The sequence below is a fragment of the Aulostomus chinensis genome, chromosome 11 (assembly GCF_037954235.1).
Source record: "Aulostomus chinensis isolate RoL2024-O1b breed Wild chromosome 11, RoL_Achi_v1.0, whole genome shotgun sequence".
Lineage (NCBI taxonomy): Eukaryota > Metazoa > Chordata > Actinopteri > Syngnathiformes > Aulostomidae > Aulostomus > Aulostomus chinensis.
In genome coordinates this window covers 6,799,192-6,814,036 of record NC_141330.1, presented here as the reverse complement: position 1 = coordinate 6,814,036, position 14,845 = coordinate 6,799,192, and the positions used below count along the sequence as shown (strand labels likewise).

The 14,845-nt window shown below is 41.5% G+C and overlaps 2 protein-coding genes across 3 annotated transcripts in view; one reads left to right on the top strand and one right to left on the bottom strand.

Annotated features, from left to right (window-relative positions):
* Nucleotides 1–2,542, bottom strand: part of fhl3a (four and a half LIM domains 3a) — a 32,857-nt gene extending 30,315 nt beyond the window's left edge. The window contains exons 1-2 of the mRNA XM_086217997.1: nucleotides 2,476–2,542; nucleotides 1,695–1,862 (exon numbers count right to left, since the gene is read on the bottom strand). The gene's annotated coding sequence lies outside the window, so the exon portion shown is untranslated. The remainder of the gene's footprint in view (nucleotides 1–1,694; nucleotides 1,863–2,475) is intronic.
* Nucleotides 2,543–5,064: 2,522 nt separating this feature from the next.
* Nucleotides 5,065–14,401, top strand: utp11 (UTP11 small subunit processome component). 2 transcript variants are annotated; one of them, XM_086217998.1, is made up of 9 exons: nucleotides 5,065–5,579; nucleotides 10,917–11,001; nucleotides 11,189–11,250; nucleotides 11,380–11,482; nucleotides 11,609–11,728; nucleotides 11,839–11,932; nucleotides 12,103–12,233; nucleotides 12,422–12,532; nucleotides 12,618–14,401. In XM_086217998.1, exons 1-9 carry the CDS (start codon nucleotides 5,542–5,544, stop codon nucleotides 12,699–12,701), a joined length of 828 nt encoding a protein of 275 aa, XP_086074124.1. In that variant the 5' UTR covers nucleotides 5,065–5,541; the 3' UTR covers nucleotides 12,702–14,401. The 2 variants fall into 2 exon arrangements, with proteins under 2 accessions (XP_086074124.1, XP_086074125.1); XM_086217999.1 differs by lacking the exon at nucleotides 5,065–5,579 and adding an exon at nucleotides 7,103–7,121.
* Nucleotides 14,402–14,845: the final 444 nt, after the last annotated feature.

Below are 14,845 nucleotides of genomic sequence, written 5' to 3'. Positions count from 1 at the left end.
CCTTTTCCACAGCAACAATACAATATCCTTGTCTTGCAACTGTCCAAAACCGTTGTTACGTGATAGATAAATGGAGGCAGATGATGAGAGAGACAGATTCTCGAAAGATTTTGGTTCTAGATTCCTATCTTTATCTCCCTAAATAGGGTGTCAGAACAGCAGTGGCTTGCTGTGAGGCAACTGGAGACATTCCCAGTGTGTGAAACGCATTAGGAACCCCCAGGCGACACTTTCAGAAAGACCCCAGAGTTGACTAAAGCGCATGGCATCTTTCTCTGGAGGGAAGTTGGTGTAACGGCAGATTATGTACTTAAACTGCCACTGTGGTGAGGTTACAGGTTGGGTAACGGTGGACTCAGGTTCGAGACTGGTTTGGATGACCGTTCGCTGCTTTTCCTACACACTCACATTCCTCAGGGTTCCAGAGACACAACTAGGAGACTATTTTAACTGCTTTGAATGTGCTGAATGTGTAAAAACATTTTGCTCACAAGTGCTCATCAACAAACAAATATTTGATGATGTGTTTTTTTTTTGTCTAGCTGGGATGGAGTGTACCATCTCTGTTCTACATCCTTTCGCTCTACAATGCAGTAACAAAATCTTAATTTATGACCTAAAAACTTGACAAGAGCCCCATCGAATGTGTCACATAATGATTTAGACCAACCCCGTCAATACGTTTTCCCACAGTACACATCTCACCCAGATGACGTCACATGTGACAGTTAACAATCGTCAACAGGATGACGCTATCACTGTGCTCAGTGATGATGATGATGATGACGATGATGATGTTTGCCCAGGACAAACCCAGAAGCTGCAGCACAGACACACCCATCACAGATGCACACTGCCATATCCCACTTCCTGTTTCTAAAAGACAAGTTTAGCCACAGGGACTTTGCCCTGTGAGGCCTCCACGCACCACTCGGGGAGCTTCTTTGACACAAGGGTTGTTCCTTAATCCTTTTTCCACACAGTTCAACGGGTCACACAATCCAGTGATTTCTGCCACTGAGGGGTTATTGTTTACTTCTATCACATGTGTCTGCACATTGGTCATAGAGCGATATCTTGAGGCTGACAGAGAAAAGAGAAGTAAAAGGAAAGAGAATGCAAACATGCAGGCAGATAGAAAATGTCCAGACCCCACGCTTGTCACAGGAAGTGGTTTTTCTTTTGTCAGGGTTTAACTTCGCAGGCTTCTCCCCAGGCAGCGTGTTTGACTAAGGTGTGAAGAATTAAGGCTCGTCATACTGTCATGCCCACGCTTGCTTTTATCTTCACAGTCACTGATAGCAGAAGTCATCAGCAAGATGAGCACATATGAGGTTGCTCAGTAAAATATTTCAGGTATAATTACTGTGATACCAGTACTATGCTATAACTAATAATAAGACATGATAAACTATTATTCAGCGGCCATGGGTAACTTTGACCTTATACTTGATATCCTGCAACATATTTTAACCTGTTCTAAAAGTCATTGAGTTAAAAGTGACTTGAATTGACTTTACAGATTCTGAACACCATTCATTCTCGTTTAAGCCACCAAGTTACGTGTAACTCGTGCAAATTCTCAAGTTTATCAAATAAACTATTCTGCAAAGTTATTTCTCATTATTTGACGTCAAAAGAGTGTAGTTAGCAGCTAGAGGGGGGGGGGAGAGAAAAAGAAAATTGTGTCCTACCAGAAATAATGTCTGAAGGCTGGAGGCACCTTTGCAGCTTGACAGTGGTAACCCGCCTCCCTGTCTCTGTCAGCGGACACACTGGGACCAGTTTGCAGGCAGCGGGTCGCTACTCCGACGGCTCAGGAGCGTCGCCCTCCAGTTGTAAAACTTTTCTCTTTCTTCTGACTGTGGTCAAAGCAGTGCAGTGAAGAGTGATGCAGGCTTACCGGCTACTTTTGTCCTACTACTGAGGAAGTTGCTGGTGAGTCACAAGATCCCGCCCCTCCAAAAAAAAAAAATGGGAAAAAAATCCTCCCTCTCTCTCTGTTCAACAACTTCAAACGACACCAGTAAAGCGCGGCAGACAGTGAGGTGGAGGAAGCTCCCCCCGGACTGGATTTGTGTCCCTGGTTGTTCAATTTTGATTAAGTCTAATTGTGTTTAATTAGCGAACCCTGCATGTGTCTGAACTGTGTCGGCCACCATGTTCAGAAAATACGTTCTCAATTTATGAATGAATTCATGAACCACTTTCAGTCACATAAACAATCTGAAAATCTTACTTCAATCCCGATTAATTGCAAATATATATATATATATATATATATATATATATATATATATACATATATATATATATATATATATATATATATATATATATATATATATATTCCCTCGATCTGGAGTAATAGATCATTCATACTTTATCCATGTTTAACCTGTGATGTATGGAGTCCCAGAGTAGCCAAAAGAGGAAAAAAAAAAACAAACAATGTAGCAATAAGATATGTCACACCTGAAACACGCTGGAGTCACTTACAGAAGCTGGTTTTAAACAACTGCACTGTTTCAGTTTCTTCCCTCTAGCAAAAAAACCAGAGACTTATCTATGACAATTCTGTCATTTTAAATTCCTGGAGGAGCACATCATCACACAATGAGGAAAGAAAAATAGACCTGCCATGAATGAAATAGTAGCAATGTGTCAGGCAGGGAAGAGTGTGCTCAGTGTCACTGCTCCAGTTGATCGCAATGTTGAAAGAGTGCAGCGACCATCGCTACTCTCCTGCTGGGCATAATGGAAAATGCCATGAGATATGACTTTTTTCAAGCTCATATTAATGATATATTTTGATAAAACTTTATCTTGTGGCCACAAATGCTTCAAAGTATAGGAACAACTTTATCTTGTGGCCACAGTTTTTTTTTCTCCCTCTCTAAAGGGCGATATAATGTCAAAGTCAATTTATCCATCCATCCATCCTATACCGCTTATCTGCTAAGGGTGGGGGGCTGGAGCCTATCCCAGCTGACTTTGGGCGAGAGGTGTGGTTCACCCGGGACGGGTCACCAGTCCATCACAGGGCCAACACATAGAGACAGACAACCATTCACACTCACAGTCACACCTACTGTCAATTTAGAGTATCAATCAGCCTCGTCCCCTCTTGATGTCTTTGGACTGCGGGAGGAAGCTGGAGTACCAGAGAGAACCCACACAGGAACAGGGAGAACATGCAGACTCCACACAGAAAGATCCTGTGAAACCCTCTTGCTGTGAGGCCACAGTGCTAAGCACTTGCACCGCCATGCCACCCAATCAATATTCAAATTTAATTTGCTGGTTTCTTGACTCGTCTTACCTCATTTTTTACTGGTAAACTCATGATGGTGGGTCGTCTCGCTCAGAGACTTGAACCCCTACAAGCACATCATCACCAAGATGTAACATGAATATGAACAAAGTGTTTAATGATGCAAAGGAGTACTGTAGGTAAAAGATGTAAAATTCGTTTATTGAAGTTAAATCTGGGGTTCTGTGGTTGGGTCAGGTGAAATTCATTTAAAAAAAAAAAACCCCAAACAATCAGATTGGATTTAAAGGGGAACTGAAGTTGCGGTCGGATGATATTTTGTGCGATGATTCATAGCCGCTTTAATTCAAACACTGTTTCACACAATGATAAGGAAACACAAATGTGTGAACATGAAATCTGGCAAGTTTCAAAGGCAATAGTCTTGATATTTATCTACATACGTCCTGCATGTGTTTGACCTTTATCACTCTTACGCCTTGACATGTCCAAACAGGGTAAAGACCTGATGAATTCCACTTCCCTATTTTACAGTGTGATTCCTTTCACCAGTCCTGGTGTTTCATTTTTGTCATGACTCAACAAGTGAGAATGACGCTTACCGTGGATCCAGCTGGCTGCCTTTTTGTCATACATAGAAGGAATTTTATAGTCATTTGACTCATTACAGCAAATCAGTGTAAGAGTACTGCATTAAAATACAATTTTGTTGACACAAGCACCACCCTGTCTGACAGCACCATATTGTTTGCGTAAAATGGTTGCCAACGGTATCCAGCTTGCCTCTCACCACGCAGTTAGACAAATATGAGGATTTATAGGCTGACCAAGGCTGTAGTCACCCCAAAGAAATGTGTTAACCAGAATTACCAGAATTCAATGTCTCACAATTGTGTCCTATGAGGAATAAAACTTCTACATTATAAGCCTGTCTTGATATTATAAAATACATTTAACATGTAGTGAAAACTACAGAACGTTTCTGGTGAAAGTTAGATTCGTCTTTTTCTCATGAAGCTACAGTTACAAGTTACAGTTAGCGGTTAGCTTATCCTGGTACAGAAACTGGAGGAAAAAAGTGGACTAGCTAGCTCTGTTGCTAAATTGTAATAATCTCCATGTATAAGCATGTCTAAAGTTAAATAACAAACAGGTTTAAATGATGTATAAAAATTAGCAGAATTTTGGGGCTAAAAGGTTTCCAGTCTTTGTTCCAAATAACTGACACTGCCAAGAGGCTAAAGCAAAAGCTAATTGGTTTGTAGCATTAGCACCTGTATGCCGCAGCATTTTCGACTGAAGAACTTCCGAGATAAATGGGCACATATACAGTCAAGAAACTTAATGACATCGCTTTTGACCCCATACTTCATTCTTCATCTTTTTTTCTTGTCATTCTGTAGATGTTATTCTGTGCTGTTGACGTAAAGATGTAAAAAAGATGTTGGCAGTACATTTGTCAGAAAACTAACAGTTTCCCTTCTTGGGCTTCTTTGCTCTTTGTAGTAAGATAAGCTAACCAGCTGTTGCCTGATATAGAAGTAATGGTATCTAACTCAATCTTCTCCAGCTATTCTTCTAAGGTGATTTAAACTGATTAATTTACCACTGTTTACAACACTTCCAAACAGCCATCCATTGAAGGTGAGAGGGAGCGCTTGACATCTTAAGTGCCATAAAAACATTCAGATGGCAATGCAAGTGCTCTCTTACATCATTCTTTTTTGGAAGTCGATCCCAGTGGTGCACGATGGGGGGACTGATGTGCGTAATGGAGAAATAAATGTTTACTGACACATTTAAACTATCTCCTGAAATTCAAAACTAAGAAATAGGATTTTAGAGAGGCGATTGTCAAAAAGTAACATAAACAGTCAACAATTTCAGTCAAACTGAAGTTTATGTAACTGGAGTATCAGTAGTCAACAGCTGGCTGATTTCTGCTCCAATGCTTGTCTGGGTCAAATTCATATCCTTTGTCACAGATTAACAGGGGGGAACTAGACCTAAATGCAGACAGCAGCCAAGGGGAGTGTAACAAAAAATATTTATTCCAAAAATTCAAGACAACACAGGGGGTTCAAAGCCCAAAGGAAGGGAGAAACACAGTAACAGCAAAACTGGTCAACAGGCCTGAGTCCTGGATGGATTCGAAATACAAACAAAACTAAGGACTTATAGGAAAACACGAAGAACAGGGGACATGAAATGAAAGGTGACCATGATGAAGACAGTGACAATGGGAATGAAACACAGAAGTTAAATACATGAGGAAGCAAGACACAGGTGGTGCAATCATACACAGGTGAGACACATGAGGTAATCAGACAAGACCTGAACTTCAGAACAAAACAGGAACTAAAGACAAAGGGGATCACACAGGAAGTGTACTTAAACAAAACTACCCAAGAATTTAAGAAACGTCATGGAGAAAGTGATGTGACTCTGTTTAGATAAATCCTCCATCCATCCATCCATTGTCTTCCGCTTAGTCCTATTAAGGGTCGCGGGGGGGGGGGGGGGGCTGGAGCCTATCCCAGCAGCCTTCGGGTGAGAGGCGGGGTTCACCATGGACAGGTCACCAGTCCATCACAGGACCAACACATAGAGACAAACAACCATTCACACTCACAGCCACACCTACGGTCAATTTAGAGTATCAATCAGCCTCGTCCCCTCTTGATGTCTTTGGACTGTGGGAGTAAGCTGGAGTACCAGAGAGAACCCACACAGGAACAGGGAGAACATGCAGACTCCACACAGAAAGACCCCGTGCTGGAGCCGGGGCTCCAACCCAGAACCTTCTTGCTGTGAGGCAACAGTGCTGACCCCTGCACCAGCGTGCCACCTAGTAGAATAACATATTAGACAATTGTGGCTTTACATCCTCTTTCTAAAAAACGTGTGCTGTATCATTGGTATTGCTGGATGACCCCTTATTACTAACTTACAATAAGATTGGCATCACTTAGACATTTGTTTGGTCTTTAAAGCCTTCAGCACCATATATTTGATAAATCCTCAGCATCAAACTTTGTACTAGCAGCTGCAAAAAAATTACACACAAAATATTTCAATTAACATAGATCTTTCTACATAACAGCGCAAACATGTGATTCTTCTCTTTCATGGCCCTGTCACATCTGAAGGAGTGTGATGTGCTCTGCTCTGACCCCTCTCCTCCCCACAAACCCCTAATTATAAATTCTAATTTTGCACGCCGAGGCGTGGTCCTGCCATGGCACACTGTGTCAGAGCATAGATAATTAGAGGATAGATGCCCGTCAATTCATCATGGGAAAAAATAGCCTGATGAATCCCTCACGGTTTCTTGCTCTGTGAAATTAGGGGAAGTTCTCTTGACCTTGTAACTTCTCTCACGTGTTTGCTTGACCATAAGGTTGAGGAAAATGAATCTGTATTTTTGGAGAAAAAAAAAATTTGTTAACCGACTCAATTAAGATAACAATATTGTCCAGCAATGAATAAAACCACGCGAAATGAAACAGTAAGTAAACAAGTAAAAAATAAAATAAAAACATTTCATTAGTGTTTTAATTTAAAATCAAATAAAGAACTTGAAGGTTTTTTTTTTTTTGCAGCCAAAAGTGCATATTTTAAATTAAACTTTGTGGGGGAAAAAACAAACACTGAATCCAGAGTGACTGACATGCTCTGGTAAATACAATTTAAAAGAATTCTTCACACTTTTCTGGGATGTGTGGTCTTAGAACACCCAGCTGTAATGAGCATTATGACCCAGAGCAGCAGACTAATGAGGCAATTACACTGTTAAAAAGCAACACCTGTAGGTATGACCGGTAACACCATTAATCAGGACAGACTGGTGAGTAGAATTTGACGTTTCATCTTTTTAATGTGTGATGATGTTCTGAATTAATCACAAAGATAAACAAATGAAAGAATCGTCTGATTATGTTGATCGTACTTGTATGTATTTCATCTTTTTGTTTCGGGTTTTTTTTTGTTGTTGTTGTTTTTGTGAGAGATCTGAAAACCCACCCACTTCTCACAACTTCTCTGCAGTGATTGTCCGGACTATAAAAAAAAAGATCATAATACATTATACACTTTAACACTCAAGCAGGGAAAATAAGCACTTTTTTTTTTTCCTCTTAATTGCAAAGAATTTATGTTTTACAAGAGTTTGAGGTTAAGAGCCTACGGTGAGAATCCCACCCAGGAATGCACCTACTGTATGGCTGGTGACCAGGCAGCAGAGGAGCCTTTTAGAGGCTGGTAATGCGGTAAAAGAAGTATTTAGATAAGTAATTAAATATACGGGTGCCACCGTGTAAAAACCTCGTACTCTATGGCAGGTAAATTTTAAAGTATTACTAAGAAGAAGTAGATCTCAAAAGATAGATCTAAGGATATGTGAAATGTTTCATTGGAAATAAGATAAGACAGATTCTTCTCTGAGCTTCTGTTTCTACTTTTATCTCGTTCGGCTTCAATCAGTTCGCGAAATTATAGCCCAAGAATGCAGCTAACAATACAGAGAGGTCACATGTAAAAAATGACAAGAAGTCTTTGGCCTCCAGGTGGCGCTATGACTTTGCAGAGCGTATCAAGTCTAAAAGAAATGTAATTTTGTGTTGCGACCAGGTAGCAATGACTCGTATTTGACTTGTATCATCCTTCATCCATGCTTTGCCCCTCCACCAGGTTTGGTGAAAATAAGTCCCTTAGTTTTTGCGTAATCTGGCTAACAGGAGAACAAATGACTGAATGACACCAAAATTCAAAATAACATAAGCTGCCAAATACATGTCGTACAATTAAGGACAAGGACAGAATTGAGGACATGTTTAAACATGCAGAAAATGGAAATACTTCAGTGAAGTACGAGAAAGTACCTCTAAATTGTACTGAAGTAAACATACAAAGGCTTCAGAACTCTCAACCTGTCTTTCAGCTGCAGCAAAATGATCACAAAGAATGAACTCGTGGGTCAGGCATTTCTCGACTGGGCTGGCCTGCCGGCTCGCTACAGATGGGGACCAACCATGGTTAGCGGAGACATACCAAAGCCCTGACCTCAGCCCAAGTGCAGCACTATACCAGTATATGTCAGCAGTGATATTTTTACAGGGCCATAGCAGAAAACCAAATGGTTCTGCATCTGTCCCATGAGGGCATTCCTCCTTCGATGACCCCGAACAAACTCTCAAACTCTCATCCTCCGGTTTTTGCATCAGCTCGTTACAAGCCCCCATTTTCCAAAGTAGTATTTACCCCTGGCGTTACTCACCGGGTACTTCACTTGTAATGATAAATACTCCTGTGAATGAAACAGCAAGGAGCCCAGTAAGTCAGACTGTAGACGTTAACCTGTAAATCCTGGCTGCTGTCTGTGTTTGCCTGGTTAAATGCATGTTAGCGGGTGAGAGGATCAGGCGGGTCTTGGGCTGAAACCTTCATGGGATTCCGGGTCATTCGCCACCCGACTGATAAACAAGCCTGTGACATAATGTGGAAACACTGATCCTATTCATTGGTCTCATCACCCGCAAAACATTCTGCATGCTGGGCAAAACTCACACATATAAAACAAATTCCTTGCGGTTGGAGGGGGGATAGTGAGATGCCATGGGGGTAAATGGCTGTTTGGTGGAATATCACTCTGTCCTATTGGTTTCTTCTCGCTTCCACACACACAGAATTGGGAGTCTGTATGAGATTAGCTGACTGGTGCCGTTGTGGCTTTGTCTTTGTGTCTCCGCTCTCCAAAATATCTTGTCAGGAAGTGGATAGTCTTTCCCCCTAGAGGAGAGTGGTGACCCCCAAATCTTCCAAGTACTTGCGGCTCATTCTTCTCTGAAAATGGCGAGAAAGCTTTTCATATGCAGCCTTTTAATTCTACTTGTTGGCTACGCACAACAAAAAAATGTTTGATTTTTACTGACATAGTCACTGTTTACTTCCTGTAGGACAATGTGTGGATGTTAAAAGAAAAATTATGGACTTTCCATTTGATTTATTTCAGGTTTATTGGTCTGGACATGAATACAAACACAAGACTGGTGGAAATATAAACTAGTTACCAATTAGTGTTAACCAGCCACGCCAGGGAATGGAGTCCCTCATTAAAATGACCAAAATAATTTGGTGCATGAACTGTGCAGCCAAAAAGTCAGCAGATGACCGTCACTTATTTCAGGCCTTTCTTCCTCTGTCTGATGCAGCTTCAGCATGCAAGATGGCAACCAGATTGATCTTTTCGTTGATTCAATTTCCCATTCCCAGTAAGCCCTTTAAAACAAAGTATTCCTATTGTTCTGTTTAAAGCCAAATGAGGGCATTGAACTTCAATTAGACAAAATTTTGAGATTGTTCTCTTCTCTTCTGTTAAATTTATAAAGCTCTCTATCATAACAGAAGTTATCTCAGGACACTTTTTCACATAGAGCAAGAACCCCTCGTGTTTATACATTTACAGTGGCCCACCAATTCCAACTCTTCAACAGGAAGAAACCTTGAGAAAAAAAACAGACTCTTTGTGACTGGGGAGGAAAGAGACATGGCACAACTTACATTACAGTTAGCTAATAGTTATTATGAGGGGTTGTATGGCTGATGAGGGACCTACTCATCGGAAGGTGACTGGTTCGATCCCCCAGCTACCCAGATACCCAGCTGAAGTGTCACTGAGCAAGATACTTAACTCCTTTGCGTGGCTGCCTCCACCATCAGTGTGTGATTGTGTGTGTGTGTGAGAGGCAGTATGGCAAAGTGTTTGGGCACTACAAAAACAGAGAAGGTGCTGATGAGGCACATTTGGATCACACACACAATACCAAAGATCTCCTTGTATTAGTTACGTATGATTATATGCATCAATATGGCCCATAGACCCAATCGATCTTTATTACAACCTCGCGTGTGTCCAGAAATGTGACATTATTCAGTCGTGCTGCAGCATGCATTGGAGACAACACTTGAATTTCAGATCTTGTCAGTGTGAAGCTGTAACTGGCCGTCTTCGCCTTTACATTGGCAATTTCTCTAAACAGTGGTTGATAACTACAAGGCTCAATGCGGATAAATAATAAAGTAAAAAGTTTGAAATGAAGTCATTCAAATAAGCCTCGCATTGAAAAAGTACTGTGCAACAAACTGAAAACAGCCACGAGTACAGTATTGGAATAAATGCTCTTATTTATAAGACTATTAACATTCAAGTCAAAGGCTCTCACAGTGGAACTGTACAACAGGCTGCTGCTCGCTTCATGTCAAGGTTTTAAAGTTTGTGAAACAGTGCCACCTGCCTTTTATTGAAATTATTACAGCACACCGCGCTAAATTCGATACACTTTTCACGTATTTGTTCCGTATGTGTTTCCTCTTATAAGACCTGTCTAATTATTATTCAATTTTATAATACTTCCATGGGAGTCACAACTCCTAATTTGTTGATGAAACGACATTTACGCCCCGTAGATTTGATCGAATCTGCGGGGAGGAAGAGGAAACGCACTTCACCAGGCTGGACCCCACGTGTCCCAGCCAGCAGGAAACCGTTGGACCTGTGGAAGAAGCGAGGGTTCCCTCAGCGTCTGTGTTTCAGAGCCTGTAGCACACATATATCTGCTTTGATTTGTGTTTTCTTTTGGCTTAGTGAGGCCGTGGGGCATTTCGCTGACATGTCTTCGTTCAGGAAAGCCTTGAAATCCCGACAGAAAAACCACCATGAAAGATCTCAGGTGAGAATTCAGTAAGTTGTTAGCATGCTACCCGGTCAAGCTAGCCCTCGGTGTTTAGATGTTCAGTACAGGAACACAGAGTGTTGATTTCGACTTGTCGTCAAGCTCATTGAAGAGATTTGAGTTCATTGTGATTCGGGAACAAATAAATATGCTTAACCTGGTGTAACTTCTTTCTGCTCACCAGCCTGGCTTTAGGAAACACTTGGGATTACTGGAGAAGAAAAAGGACTACAAACTACGTGCAGAGTGAGTTCACCTCCAACATGTCGTGTTTGACATGGTTGTTGAATAAGTCCTGTCATGAGCTTTCTGTGTGTGTGTGTGTGTGTGTGTGTGTGTGTGTGTGTGTGTGTGTGTGTGTGTGTGTGTTCATAGTGACTACCATAAAAAACAAAACACTCTGGCTGCTCTGCGGAAGAAAGCTCTGGAGAAGAACCCGGATGAGTTTTACTTCAAAATGATCAGCTCTAAGCTGCAGGTAAGACGAGGAACAAGAGGAGCGTCTGATGAAACAATGCAGTTTCTAATACTTGATATTTTGTCACGTCCCCCCTGATCACTGTGGGATTCTGTGTGAATACTTTGTTTTCTACAACATTGACAGGATGGAGTTCATGCTGCTAAAAAATTAAAAGAGGAAGTGGAGATGACAGAGGAGCAGAAGAAAGTGATGAGGACGCAGGACATCAAATACATAGAAATGAAAAGGGTGGCCGAGGCGAAGGTGGGTTTGTTTTAGGTGTCATATGCAGTCCATCATAGAGCTGCACAATTAATTAACTAAAGAGCTTCTGTTTTTACTCTCTGAAATCTCCGTTTGTCATTCACTTTCAGAAAATTGAGCGGCTGAAAGGAGAGCTGCATCTTCTAGATGTAGACAGTAAACGGAAAAACAAGCACACTTTTTTTGTGGATTCCAAAAAAGAAGGTAAATAAACGTTTGGGTGCGTTATTAACGGACGTGAGTGCCAAGATAAGAACTCCACCGACGTTCCCTTGGTCTACACAGTCTTCTTGACTTAGTGATATTCTGTTGTTTTGTTCAGGTTACTTGAAAGGTTGTAAGGTTTTGATGAAAGTTGTTTGGTGTCCCTTCAGTGCAGGAGTTTGACCTGGCGACCCACCTCAACACTGCACCTGAGCTGGTGGACCGAGTCTACAACAGACCCACTCTGGAAACCCTGGAGACCAAGAGCATCCAGGGAGCTGCAGACCGTCGCAGTGTGAAGGTCTGTGCATGTGCTTCGAATAGATCCCCCTCCCGAAGAGCTATAATCTCTGCTAATAAATACATGTTTTGATATTCGGTCTTTATTTAATAAAGATGTATGCTTAGATCTTGAATACGATTTTTTTTTTTCATTGACTGAAATGAGGCTGTGAGTTTTACAGTCGTGTTTTTCCACCCTACCTGTAGAATATGGCCAAGCAAAGGAATCTCCAGTACAAGATTCTTTGTCAGAGGATCGACAGGGAAAAGAAAATGTTCGTCATCAGCCAGAAGATCCAGACCCGCAAGGACCTACAGGTGAGCACCGATTCCAGATCCGCCACGAGCGTTTCAACTGCTCTTGACCTTCAAATGTATATTTCTTCGTTCCTCTGTGCTCCAGGACAAGACAAAGAAAGTGAAGGTAAAAAAGGAGACGCAGAATGCTGCAGCTATCTACAAGTTTGAGGCGAAGAGGAAACGTTGAGAAGGGGAGTCATCTTTAAACTGAGACATGAGGCGAGAAACAGGTGAAATGATGGACTCGATTCACTGCAGAATCCTGGGATACAATGTTTTCTCTCCCTCATATATTGTTGCAGTTAAGCAATTTTGTACATACTTATGTAGTAATATTAAACTTTCAAATTGGTGTGGACGTACAGATATAATTTTTTGTTTGATGGGGGGGGGGTTGATGTGTGAAAAAGATCTCAGCTGAATATGAACCAAGGATTTGAGTGGGATGTGCTCCAGCTGGGCCAGGGTGTGTTGTATTTTCTTCATACACCACTAGGTGGCATTAGTGGTCTTTATGACACACTAAAGGTTATTTGCTTTTTTGCTTTTCTTATTTTTTAAGGCACTGGGACACTTGAATATAAGTAGACTACATAGAGTCCTTGGGAGTCACTCGTATGACAGAAACTCAGATTGAAAAGCCAGATTAAAAAATATGAATGTAGGTCACTTTATTTGAAAACTGTCTGAGAAGAACTTGATGTTCTTCATTTTAGTGAGTAAGTTGCATTCACATTGTCCTTGTCCGTTCTTAAAGTCAGGAAAGAATATTTGCTCTTTCCATATTTGCCAGACCTTTGCTCCCATGTGCTCGACCATTAATAGGAAAAACATTGTGACGTGAACTAATGGAAGGCAACTGCATGGTGTTAAAGTGTTAATAATTCAAGCTAAGCAGGAACTCTTTTCAACAGTCATAAATAAGACTAGTAAAGAAAATTGAGTAATGTAATTTTTCCATTTTACCTGCCATTTAAGGGTAACCTCCTGGTTTTAAATCTGATCGTTTTGATGTCCTGGGTCAAACAAACGCTGTCAGTTGTGGAGGCTGGATTGTCCTGTGAGTGAGGGGACGGGTTCAGCTTGGCCTTCACATCCTCCCAAGGGCGCCGCACCTTTGTGGGCTGCAGCCGTTGATTTAGGATGCAGCGTAAGCTTTTCCACATGTCTCAGCAGGGAAGACACAGCTGCAGCTTAAACAATTAGGTTTGTAAGCATTGATAATATTGTTGTCAATGCTTGCTCATTAGCTTACTGTAATGACAATGACTATTTATTAGTTTTACTGGCTGCAGCTGTGCTTATATAATAATACCTCGCTCTCTTGCAGGAAATTTTACTTTTCCTTCAGCTTTATCAGTTTCCACGGATCGTAGATTCTCCCTCGAGGTGTGGATTGTTGTTGATGAGCGACATGTCAATCGGGTATAATTGATCAAATTGGTGCCGATAGCCAGGCGCGATCAAAATGTACTGATAAGCTTTGGAGTGGTGTGACAAGCAGGTGGGATCAATACAGTTAACCGGTGGAAGTTCTTGTTATGTTCAAGTGCCAAAAAAACCCATCAAAATGCTGCAGCACTTGTCTTCTGGGAAAATCCCCATCTGAACCAGGCTCTCACTTGACGTCACCGGTAGGTGGATATCAGGAGAAATGACAGAATTGTGTGTCACTGCATTTATCCCTGACTTTTATTGTAATATTCTTTAGAAGCGTCATCATTTTCTAAACCCAGTTTGTTGTTGGCAATCTCAGCACGGTGAAAAGGGATTTTTAAGCCCACTTCAAAAGCATAAAAAGACCATCAGGTCAAAGCCGCCATGTAAATGATGCATTTTTTGGAGTCCTATATTGTCTCCTGTCCTCTTACATCCTTCCAAACATATAAAATCCACCTCTCATCAAATGTTGGTATTTGCTTAAGTGTTTCAAAATAAACACATAAGAGGCGTTCTCATGTGCTCATGGCAATCAGCTCAGACAAGGTTTGTCTGTGTGTGTGTGTGTGTGTGTGTGTGTGCGTGTGTGTTGGCTTCCTCTCTCCTCAGTTTGACCACCTCAGACGCTGCAAAAACCCTTTTTATCGCTTGAATCACTGTTGCACCAAGATAACGGTCCGAAAACATTTCAGGTGACACTCATAGTTCCATGATGTTTGTTGTTGATGATTTTTGAAGGCTCACGAGGAGAAGAATCTGTATTCTTTGTAACTGGTAGCAGGGAGAATGTTTGCATCACCACGGTGGTTCAATACTCACTCTGACTGCCATGTTTTTTACCCTGAGGACGAAGGTTCAAGACCAGGGTGGGGTGACTACCCTCACTGACAC